The sequence below is a fragment of the Tasmannia lanceolata genome, unplaced genomic scaffold, assembly GCF_043159265.1.
Source record: "Tasmannia lanceolata isolate RefF3 unplaced genomic scaffold, GAP_Taslan_0.1 ptg000037l, whole genome shotgun sequence".
NCBI classification, from domain to species: domain Eukaryota; kingdom Viridiplantae; phylum Streptophyta; class Magnoliopsida; order Canellales; family Winteraceae; genus Tasmannia; species Tasmannia lanceolata.
Genome location: NW_027518714.1, coordinates 2596539 through 2608456, shown reverse-complemented (window position 1 = coordinate 2608456; position 11918 = coordinate 2596539). Strand labels below are relative to the sequence as shown.

General features: G+C 40.2%; 1 protein-coding gene across 2 annotated transcripts; it reads right to left on the bottom strand.

The window, feature by feature from the left end:
• Positions 1-342: 342 nt before the first annotated feature.
• LOC143861839 (phospholipase A1 PLIP1, chloroplastic-like) lies at positions 343-8459 on the bottom strand. 2 transcript variants are annotated; one of them, XM_077372780.1, is made up of 7 exons: positions 8249-8459; positions 6841-6923; positions 5315-6060; positions 3857-4381; positions 2981-3040; positions 1991-2407; positions 343-1034 (listed from the first exon to the last, which is right to left on the bottom strand). In XM_077372780.1, exons 3-7 carry the CDS (start codon positions 5930-5932, stop codon positions 609-611), a joined length of 2046 nt encoding a protein of 681 aa, XP_077228895.1. In that variant the 5' UTR covers positions 5933-6060; positions 6841-6923; positions 8249-8459; the 3' UTR covers positions 343-608. The 2 variants fall into 2 exon arrangements, with proteins under 2 accessions (XP_077228895.1, XP_077228894.1); XM_077372779.1 differs by having other exon boundaries at positions 6841-6909.
• Positions 8460-11918: the final 3459 nt, after the last annotated feature.

Sequence of the window (11918 nt, the reverse complement as noted above, 5' to 3'; positions counted from 1 at the left end):
TACCAATCCATTAGTCCCTATCCAAAGATATCAACACCCTGACCCTTATTTCAGGAAACCTCTTCATATCTAAACTAACTAATCTTAGGTTTTTTTTTTTTTAAATAATCTTAGTTTAAACTTCAAACTACTAAAGCCCTGTTTGCTTTGATTTTTGAGAACCGATTATGAGTCCAAAACTGATTATTGGACTCTAATTTGTTTAAATTTGAGTCCAATATTTCTCACAATAGGTTTTCAAAATCCAAAACAAACTCAAGTCACTCATTAGGATCCTTAACAAGAATCCCTACTCTTAAGAAAGATCAACTAACCAAGCTTTGGATCTGTGACACTTGCCTATAGATAGATAAATAGACATATCTCATTGCACTCAACAGGGGCGTTCTGGCCATCGTAATGAATAGACTCGATAAGAAAAAGGGAAAAAAAGAAGATATAAAGACAATCGGAGAATCAAAGCCCTCAACCCATGTATCCTTGAAACTGCTATACAACTCTTTGCATATGGAGAGGGAAGAATTTACAGTCTCCATCACCAGTAACTAGCTCTTTAGTGACCATCATCACAAGAGACCCCCAACAGTGTAGCCTTCGCCTCTTGTGGACTACCCACTAACTACTTCTTTAGTGACCAAATGGGAATTCTCTATATTTCCCTCGTGGCTCCACCCATGTGGGGACATTGTCAAATGAGGCCACCATTGTTGTAGCCTATGTTTCCTTGACCTACGAACGATCCACTTGGTATGTTGGCGGAGCACCCCGTTTATAGCTTTCAAGTAGTTGCTCGAGTCATGGTCTCTAAGGATTGTTCCTTCTGAACCATAGGCTGTGGGGTCACTCAGGGTCTCTAATGGGTGAGGGGAATTGAGGAAGGCCCTCAATGCGCTTGTGATTCCCACTTGCAAGCTGTCTTGGTTCGTGTCTAAGGCATAGAGAGCACTCCCAGGAGGGAGAAAGGGGTGAGGAGGAGATGACTTCTCATCAGGTTGGAGAACGAATAGCTGTCCCAAAGGAGAATACAACAATTTCTGCAAAACCCACAAAGAAACATTAGTGTAAAAATATTACTTAAAAAATTTAAAACGAGTTGTCTATCATCAGAGCCTGGTATTCCCTAATCAAGATTAGACATCAATCTCATGTATATTGGCTATTTTGTCAGTTAAACTTTGGTGTTTGCACACAAAATTACTACAGCAGGATAAAAGTACATAACTTTTTCTACCAAACAATATGAAAATGAAAAGATAAAAATCCATTTTTACAGAGAAAGGCAGTTCAGTTGTGGGCCTTGTCAAAACAAAGCCTAGACTAGTTAACACTAGTATAATGTTCCATAATATTGCATTCAAGTTCCTCTACTACTGGTTTTAAGGTCACAGTCTCCTCATTCATAATTATTATTGCACTGTGAGGCCTCCCTTGCCATACAAGGAAGTCTTGAGTTTAAATGAAGTCTTACCCACCACCTTTGATTGATTCGAACCATACATTTGAAAGGCCTTGCTTTGGATCTTCTTTGGCCCAAATATCATGCAAATCATCTCGTCCAAGTTCCAAAGCAAGGCCTGTGGATAGTTAAGATCAGTTAGAGGTGACACTCACTATGCCATGTTGGTGTGCCCCATTGAAATACAACGGGGTCAAACTCTTGAGGCATTCCTCCCAGGGTAATTAAAGTAAGCACTGTTGTGATGTATCATGGTTTTGGAGTTTTAGGATCAAGATGTCTTCACTTGTACTCTGCGAGAGCAGTGGAATTGTTCACTTGCAATGCAATAGAGCACTGTTGTGATGATCCTGGTTTTGGTATTTTAGGATCAAGAAGTTTTCACTTGTACTCTGCGAGAACAGTGGATTCACTTGCAATGCACTAGTCATGTGTTTGAACCAAGAAACTTTGACATTTGTGACATTCCACTACCATTAACCATAGGATTCCAATGTATGTTATAAGGAAAATAATGTGACAGGTGATGCTTACATTACTGTTAAGGCAAGGATGAGAACGGAATGCACCGTTGATTCGCTTGAGGACTTGCGCCACATGGTTAGGATAGTTGCAGGAGAAGGCTCTGGGCACAATATCTCTATGCATCATAACAGACTGCACGTGGCTCTCATCCAACCCTAGATCATCGAGAATACGGTGGCCGCCACAAAAAACGAAGGGAGATCCAAAGGTGACAACTGGCAATAGGATGGAGGGCTTGACATCCCCCCTTGACAAGAGCATCAAGTTGACCAGAAGCGAGAGGCTACCACCCAGAGAATGACCGGTGAATCGAAGTTTAGCTCTCTCTCCGTATAGCTTCAGGTGGTTGAGAATTTCTGGCATGAATTGCTCGTATATTCCCTTGGCAGCTTCATAAATTCCTCTGTGAACATGCACGTCTGTTCCCTGTACATGCCAAAAAAACTATGCTGATCAGATAATTGTAACCCTTTGATAAAGAGCCTAGAAATGGATGGTCAAAAAAATATAGCTAAGAGTCTCCATTCAATAGCTGAAAATCCATTTAATCACATAGCTAGAACTGGCAGGTGCACATGGCTTTGGGGTCATTGGAAACCCAAGTTGGGCCCCACCAAGTGAACAATCTGGATGATCAGAGGTAGCACCTAGGCGCTGAGGACGCAACCCACAAGATCATTCCTCAACAATTTAATATAGTACGGAGACAGAAGGATTGAGAAGTGAGCAGGACACTCAGGGAGTGGCTGTGGTAGTCCTGGCCCTAACGTTCTGTCTGCTTCTCTTATCAAGTTTCTAAAGGAACGGGTTGGTCTCTGTAGTTTTAAAGTGCCATTGAATTAGATAGATTGGAGAATAGACCACGGAAGTATCATCAATTCAACTTCAACACTAAATTGCACTTTAGAATTAAAATTCCTGCCTTGATTAGTATCAAAACAATGACCCAAATTTCCCAGCTCCAGTCAGGAGCTGCGTTCACTTAGAGTATGTGCTTACCTCAAATTTAGTGGGTTCGAAGAAGAGATTTGCTTGCCAGGATGCTAACGAGTCTGAACCCTAACAATCAGAATCCCACTCAAGTGTCAGTGACTGTATAAAAGTAGCATATCATGAAAATTAATGCATCTTCAGAGCAGATCCAAGACCAATTCATAAAAAAATAATTTTATCAGTATAATGTTATATTCTTCATGAGTTCCAATTATGAAGGATGATACAACATCAAGACAAACAAGGCTGGCCATGAACAACGACTCGTGTTGAACACACTTATGTTTGGTGATGGGAAATTTGATTTGGCGGGCCACAACAAGGAGGTAATGGAAGGTCATGGTTATACGTAAAGTGTAAACACTCAAAAGTTGAACTTTTCTTGGAAAAAAAACCCTAAAAAAATACTTGCTATCACCCTTGTTCAAGATGCTGTGCTTGTGATCATCCATCAATAGAGGCTAGAGGCAAAGCTTTAGACATTGAACAGCAAATTCTTCCCTTGTATTTTTTTTTTCTTGTAATTTCTTAAAAACCCAACAATTTATGAAGGCTAGTGATGTTTTCACTACCATATTTTGATAATTGCACTAAGTCAGCTTGTCTTTGATTCTTTAAACAACTTTCAAAGGTTATTACAGTTCCTAAAAAGCCCTCAAAAGCCACCCAAAGAAGAAAAGACAAAATGAGTTTGTGCAATTATTAAAACATGGTAACACCACCAACATCAGTACCCTCTAGAAAAATTTAAAGAGAACAATCAAACCCTAACAAGAAGAGACATTGGACCCAAAGAGCATACACAGTAAACTCCCCCGGAAACAGCCAAACTAAATGAAGGCATTCTAGTAATAAGCTGAAAAGGCAGGGACATAAAGTTACCTGGATAACAAAGCAACGAGTACAGGTGCTAGGATCGTCACAGATGAACCATTCGCAAGGCGAAGAATGAAGAGATTGAAGGTCCCTCGCAGCTTCTTGCCTAGCTGTCTCCTCAGCAGCTACAACGGCGGTCATCGTAGAAGCTGCCACGTAAGCAGCCACCTCAGATTTGTAGACCCCCCTAGAAGGAGAACGCCCTCCTCCCTCATCCCGAGCACCACGTGTCATCATCTCAGCCTCATCATCCTCCTCATCCTCTTCGGAGGAGCCCAAAGAAAGAAGACCCTTGGCACGTGAGTGGACGTAGGAAGCTGCAGAGGCCGCGATCTCGTAGGCAACGGACGGTCGGATCGCGCGATTCTGTTCTGATCTGACGGTGATCTCAGAACCGGGTTTAATGGGAGACGTTTTGGGCACGCGAATGGAGTCCTCTTCCAGCTTAGCCTTGATCGCTGCTGCCTCCGCTTTCTTCTCTAACGAAGAGGTCACGAAATGTAGGTCGTAATGTTTCTTCAAATCTTCCGCCTTTTATGGAATGAAACAAAAACAGAGTTAGTTCTCCTCATTATTATGTGTATTCATTCTACAATTGTTGATCAGTTGATAGATACGGTCTACAAGTTGGTCCCGCTATAGGTGGGCGGTGGGCCATGCCCCTTGAGAAACCCTTTGAGATGGACGGTCCTAATCAACCCAAGGTGTGACCCATCATGTAATAACTAGAATACAATAGGTGGAACTACAGCTGATATTGAAAATGTCAAACAATATGCGGTGTAAATGATGGAAAAGTGTGGAAATAACATTTTCCCTTACTAGAATACTCAAGTTTTGTTGAGATTTTCTAAAACAGAAATGTCAATTTGGCAACTTTTGTGTGCAAAACCGCAGTCCAGTGATCCAGTTTAAAAGAAACCCATAATTAAATTCCCTTATTTGGTTGATACACTCCACTTATTGTAAAATTCCTGCATTATTTAATTTTTCCATGCCACTACCGCAACTCGCAACCCATGAAAAAGTTTAAAACAGAGGGGTGAATCTAATCAAAATAAGGAGGCGAAAATATATTTCCAAACGCAAAACCCATTTCTAGTTTTTTATAAGAAGGTGAAAGCGAGGAATTCATGAGCCCTAAAATCTGTGAAATGAACAAGAAGATGGTTTCACCAATGGAGTGAACGTTACCAAAACCCAACATACCAATATAACATGATACTCAACTCAACTAAGCCTTTGTCCCAAACCACTTGAGATCAGCTGATGAATCCTTTAGAAAATTTTCATAATGAAGGTGAAAAAATCTACCCGGGTCAAAATGATTAAGTATAATCCTGACACTAGTTGGGTTCATCAATATGGATCATTTTCTTCCATTCTCTCGCATCCAAGGTCTTGATAATATACAAATGTAACATGAAAATATTTAAAAAATAAAGAGAGAGAGAAAGAGAATACCTTGATCTCCGGAATCACGTAAGCCATATTGCATAGGAATGCGAGCTGAGCAAAGAGCTTGGTCTCAGCCCATGGGACTCGATCCAAGAACCTTGAGAATGACTCCCTATCAAAATCTACCTCCTCCCCTCCATCACTCTCTGAATCATAATCAACACCACATAAAACATCATCCCCATCTTCTCCTTCTCCACTTCCATCCTCTCTCTGTCGATCCCTCCAACGACTCCTAAGCTCAAGAAGCCTCTCTACCCAATTCGCTCTCTTCTCCTCCTTCACCTCCTCCTCCTCTCTCTCGTTCTCCTCTGAATCTAGTAACGTCATTTCTTTGTTGTAATCCGATTCAAAGAGAAAAGACCTCAGCGAGTTGGGAAGCATTGAACTTGATAATGGAAAAGGGAAGATCCCGACGGAACGGGCGTTCTTGAGTTTTGGGTCGGCAGATGATCGAACGGTGTTAAAGGAGCAGCGAATCTGAGGTTCAGATTTTGATCTCCGCATTCCTGCATGGTGGCAGAGGTCCTTGCCGGAATGTGATCGGCGAAGGACGTTGTGTTCTCGGAGAATTTCCTTTGCGGCCACCGAAGTGCCGGAAATGGATACCTGAGAGAATGCCATTGTCCCGCTAGAATGATAAAGAGATGGTCACTGTTGTTTCATCTCTTTTACTCACATTAGCTGGGTGCATGCCGTGTTGTATGAGAAGGGAAAGGTCTGCCTTTTTTCTTCTCTTTTACTCAGACAAGCTGAAAATCACACAATATTGGAACCAGGTTAGTGAAGAAAAGTCTCCCTCCCCCCCCCCCTCTCTCTCTCTCTCTCTCTCTCTCTCTCTCTTGGTTGTTGAGCGAGTTCTTGAAACCAAACCACGTAAGGTAACCGTCCTTAAATGGGGAAGCGTTGAATCAAATGCTCCCCCTTTTTAAGAAAATAACGAAAATGCCCCGTCTCCTTGGTGAATATTGAATTGACGAAAATACCCAACTGGTACACAAAAAATAGTGGGCACATATACCCTTAACCATTTAAAAGTTGGGCCCCATGTAAATAGTCCTTGTGCCGAAAAATAAAATTCACCATAGGATGATCCTAACCCTCCAATCTGTGTTTCACAGATCACAGGGCTAGATCAACCTATGGACAAGAGGCCATTCAATCTACATCAGGGCCCAACTTTTTTTAATTGTTTAGAATTTAGATCACTCAATAGTGGGGCCCACTAGTTTTTTTTTTCCTGCACTCGCATGTATAAAAATTCTGTAAAGCACATGACTTTTAGCGAGAATTTGCAAAAAGCCAAAATGACCACATTAATGCTCCAAAGTTAGAGAGATAAGGGTACTTATTGTCGTTACAAACAAAGTTATATAGGCTTATAGTACGATGGTAAAACAGACCTAAAATTCCCGAGACTGGCCGCGTCTGGTTGTTCTATATTTAGACTGAGGGTAATTTAGTAACTAAAACAGATTAGTTTCGTTTTCCGTAAGGAACGCGAAGAACAAGGGGATGCGTTTGTCGTGTACCTGAAAACAAAGAGGCTGGTTGATCATCTCGATGGCCTCTCGATCCATCCAAACGAGCGTCTTCCCCACCTGTAGATCTCCGTCTTCATAACTCAACAAGAAAACGCATAAACAATAACACGAAATTAAAACAAAGAAAATCCCTCCACGCCTTAGCCCTCTTAGTTCTTCACGCTTTATTCAAACCAACTACGTTGGAATAAAAAAAATAAAAAAAAATGGTTCCCCAAAACTCTACAACTCTATCAGATAGGATATGAATATTATACTGTAAACCCAAAAATGTAAAACGAGAGAGAGAGAAGCAATGTTGGGGTTGCTATAGCAGTTTCTGCTGTAGCAGAGCTCCAAAATCCCTTCTCTCGAGAGAGAAAAGAGGGAGGAGAGGTTTTGATAATTTGATTCTTATAAAACTTTATTTATTTTTCAGTTTTTTGGGGGGACCTGATGGGACTTATTAAACACCTTATAATATATCGACTTAAATGGGATTCTAACAGATTGCCAGCTAGGTAACAACCGGAACCCGAAACAGACTCAGAAATTTCTGCTTTTCTTGTTTCGGTGGTTTCCACCCATGGTGCATGTTAGCAGAAGTACGAATGAAACTCCCACGTATTTGGTACAGAGGCAATCTGAACCGTCAATCCACTATGGCCCCACAGTAGATGGTCAACGATGCAGACATCGCTTTGGTGGGAATGATGTAATTATCAGAATGCCGAATTACGAAACCTCGATCGGACGGTTAGGATTGCTCTAAAGGAGTGATGTTTGGGCCATGGTGAATGCATGTTTAATCCTAATGGATGGACGGTCTATATTTTCTTTGAAAAGAATATACCAGTTAAGATTGCATAAATCTAAAAGGCAAAGATCATTCATATGAGTTTCTACGTGGATGTTTAAAACGAAAAAAAAATCCTGATTTTACATAACAAGTGCTTAAAAGTAAGTGATTCTTTAAAAAATCAGATGTATTTTCTGCCTTGTCAAAAAGGATATGAAATCCATCATTCTGAAATCACCACAGTGCAAATTGAAGTAAAGAAAAAGCAAAAATTCTCTTAAAAGGGCTGCCTCAACAAAAATAAAAAAATATATATATAGAAAAAGAGAAAGGATCCCTGCAGATCAATCGACCAAGATCTCATCCTCTTAGCTGCAAATTCGTCGAATTTAAGGCAGAAAACTGTAAATTGCAGAATTTTTTTAGATCAATCCAAAGATCTCCTCTTTAGAACAAGTACTCAATTGATTCCTTGAAATCTTGGAAAATAAGACTGATTTAAGGCAGAATACAGTAAATGCGGACGACTGTGGGGAATGCAGGTAGGGATTTGTTTCTAAACCAAGAAATTCGGGGGAAAATAGAAAGCTGAAAGAGAAGAAATGTGTAATAACTCACAGCTGAGCTGCTATAAGGAAATGCTATGTTTATACTGCGTGATCTCGGAACAAGACCGCAATATTTCGCAGAAGAAATTGTTGAGATCTTGAGAGTTTAAGAGCTTTTCCTTTCGGTGACAATTGAATTTTTTTTCCTGGTTTCATCGCTTTCTCTCTTTGTCTCTCCCTCTCTCTCAGATCTGGTTTTCTTTGAGGTACTGAAACCTGGCTTAGAGTATATAACGAAGAACATTTCAGAAGGACAATACGAGAAAAAGGGGAAACAGAATCTCAGCACGTGGCTATTTATCAACGGGAAGGTTTGACACATTTAAAACTGAAAATAGATGGACCAAATAGCCCTCATTATTTTTTGTACAGTGGTAAGAAGACCTGTTATTTATCATGCACATTATATAATCTTAAACCTTCATTTTATGCCCTTTTAAATGGATATATGGTAAGGTTGGGATGAAGCAGATGACAGGATTGGAAGTTGAATCATCAAAGAAGTGGGCCCTACTTATAGTTTCTCCTACTAATGTATATTAAGGTAAGGGAAATACGTGCTTATTTACCTGAAAAAATCAGGGGAATTGCTAGGGACCATCCCAGAAGGCATTTCGCAGATGATCTGTTGCATAAAAGAGCAGCCATATATGGGCTCACTTTTTAACAGATTTTGTCTTTATTCAAGAGGTGGCTGCTCTCAAATCACTTTTTAAGTGAAATGCCTTCTGCTAGCAAATCCCAAAAATGAGATGTAATCGTTAATAGAAGTCTTTAACGCTTTTTGACGTAAAAATCACTTTAAAAGAGAGGGAGAGGGGGGCGCATTATCCTATAGGGGGTGAAAAAATATCTTCCTAAAAGTGTCCTTAAAAGTAAATAAGAAAGGGTCATTTTGGGCATTTAAGTTACGTCTTGTTTACATCCACGTTCGTTGTAAATGCGAAAGGCGCAGGAGAAGAAGGCGCTGCAAATGTCTGGATGCATCATGCATGCAAAGGCAAAGGGCTCCGGACTCCACATCTCGCAAATTCCAACGGCTGGAAAAAAAAGAAAAAAAAAGAAAGGAGAACACGACTCAATTCGTAAATAATTACCCGATGGCGCGACACTGGGCGCGAAGCGGGAAACACGTGGCAGTAAAAAAGGGGATCCACGAACGACCCGATTCATCCAATAAGGAGCCTTTTAAATTGATCGAAGAATGATCTGGTTCAGACACAATCGGATCAAATTATTGTTGGAATCAAAGTTAGACTTAGAAGACACATGGAAGATTCAAAAAAGGTTGTGCCCTAATGAGGATGGACGGCTTATGGCCAGAAAATTGTTCTAATCGGATTATCTCCACCCTCAGATCGTTGTCCGTACATCTAAATTTGGAGGTGTGATATTAGCAAAATAACCTATCATGGTGGCCCCACTTGATAAATGTTTCAGATTATAGGTCCCACCAGCCTCGTGTTGTGTCTTGCCAGACCATTTGGACCTAAACTTTGTCTGATCATTTTAGACAGCATTTTAAGTGTGCATGACGACGTCCGAGAGCTATGGGGCCCACTGAAAATAAAAGGTGGATCCCACTGTTCCAACAATTAAAGTCGGCCAGATATAAAGTGTGGAATAGAAAATTTTCTTTTCCTTGGGTTATTCTGTTTTCTTTCTCTCTTTTCTTTTTTTTTTTTTTTGAAAAATCAACATAGATTCCATTAATATAGAAGGTAGACGGGAGCAGGAGTCCCAGTACAAAATATTAAGGAAGATTGGGACGAGCATACTTGAAACCAAGACTATGGAAACTAAAAAAATCTATAATCCTTTACTACTGAAAGGGAAAATCCCTGAAAAATCGTCTTCTTCCCTGCTATTGCCTTATGCGTCCCACCTTAATTTCCGTAAAACTCCCACGTATGTCCTTTTTCACTACTTCTTTTTCGTCATTTCCGCTTCTCATATGCCCTTTCACATGAGTTAAAAAAATATGATAGTTGTCCCCTTTATGCCTTTTTTGTTCCGTAATTGTCATAAATTTTCAATTTTATTTGCAGTTTTGGCCGTAATTGTCATATTTTAGTACCTTCGTTCAGCATTTTTTGTAATTTTTTGCTTTGCTTCCATTTTCCCGTAATTTTTCATTTAAAACTTAGTACCCGCATGATTATTATTTATTGCTATTATCTATTGCTACCCACCTTTGCACAAATCATACTTCTACCAATCTTTACAGCAAAGGATGGGCGACAAGCAAACAAGTACGCTTGGTGAAGGTGGCTATCATAAACACATACACCAAAAATCCGATTGACCAGCTGTGGACCCCGATCCAAGAGACGATGAGGAAACGAGTCCCCCAACATTCTCTAGATCTCCACATGAATGAGAGCTCTGCCAAGGAACTCTCGAAACGATGCCACTCTCATAGCATAGCACGAGTGACGATATAAAAGAAGTACCTCTCGATTCGGGAACAAGTCCAGATTCGAGACATATCTAAACAAACTTAGAGTCGCCATCCATGGATAGGCCATGGAACCCCAAAATTAAATCCTCTGTGCAATGGATAACCAGAAATATATATGGGTTCGTGCCTGGTTACGAATTGAGAAGGTCTGAAGAGCACCCCCAATTCGTCCAAGTGCAAGCACTTGGTCTTTTATGCCATTTATTATTAACCTTGAAGAGTTTTGGGCGAAAATCATATGAAATGAGAACGAAATATCCCCCAAAAGACGTCTACCTAATCATGCATGACTCGGGAATAAAATAATAAACACACACAAAATAAAATAGAAGATGTGTTACCTAATCACAACTAAGTTATGAGTGACAAGCCTAACTGGTGTCTAAGTTCTGGTGGACACACACATGCAAGCTACAGCTAAAGGTATAAGATCAGTACAAAAAAGTAAGAAAACACAACAAAATATACAATAACACAACAAATCCAAGACTCTAAATGATTTAGTCCGAGTCCTCAGATGGTCTGATATTCATCCAAAGAAGCCTACGTATCCCCGCCTCCACAAGAATCAGAGCAAGGTAGTTCTTCATGCCTATTCTAAACTATGATGCCTAAGACACATAGACCTCTATCCTAGACTCGATCTAAAAGACCGGACCAGTTATTAAAGTTTCTTGTACAATTATTTAAATTCTAGTAAATTGGGGATTTTAGGACACCCTATATGCCCTAACTAAATGCAGATTAGTCCTAAGCTAATGCAGGTGGTTCCTACAACCTATGTGTAACTAGGCTGTGTTTCCTAAGGAAAACAAAGGGTGGACTAACGTATCCTACTCTAGTCATCACTCGGCGATGTGGATCGCCGACTGACCGGACGGAGGCGTTCCTATAACTCTAGGACAGACCCCTAACTCTAAAACAAGCACACAACAAACAAACAAACAACCTATCAAAAGAAACTCCTAACTCTAAAACTCTCTATCTAGGAGAAACTCCTAACTCTAGAGGAAGATCTTTTGAAAACAAGGTTTTAAAGGTTACTTATTCAAAAAGATTTAAAATGTTATTTACAAAAGTTTGGCTGGACTTGGGATATAAATCTCAAGCTGCACTACGTACCTCGTGGAAGAGGATTAAGCCAACGTAGTTCGAAACGAACTTTCCTAATTGTTACTTCTAAAACACTCAACACTTTAGATTCATTTTCCTTAAGGTT

What these genes read in the sequence shown, in the direction of transcription:
- LOC143861839 (XM_077372780.1), bottom strand. Translation starts at nt 5,932, where the DNA reads ATGGCATTCTCTCAGGTATCCATTTCCGGCACTTCGGTGGCCGCAAAG. An exon ending in CTCGTTGCTTTGTTATCCAG is followed by an intron (nt 3,041 to 3,856) that starts GTAACTTTATGT and finishes TCTGATTGTTAG; the next exon opens with GGTTCAGACTCGTTAGCATC. An exon ending in TCGAACCCACTAAATTTGAG is followed by an intron (nt 2,408 to 2,980) that starts GTAAGCACATAC and finishes TGGCATGTACAG; the next exon opens with GGAACAGACGTGCATGTTCA.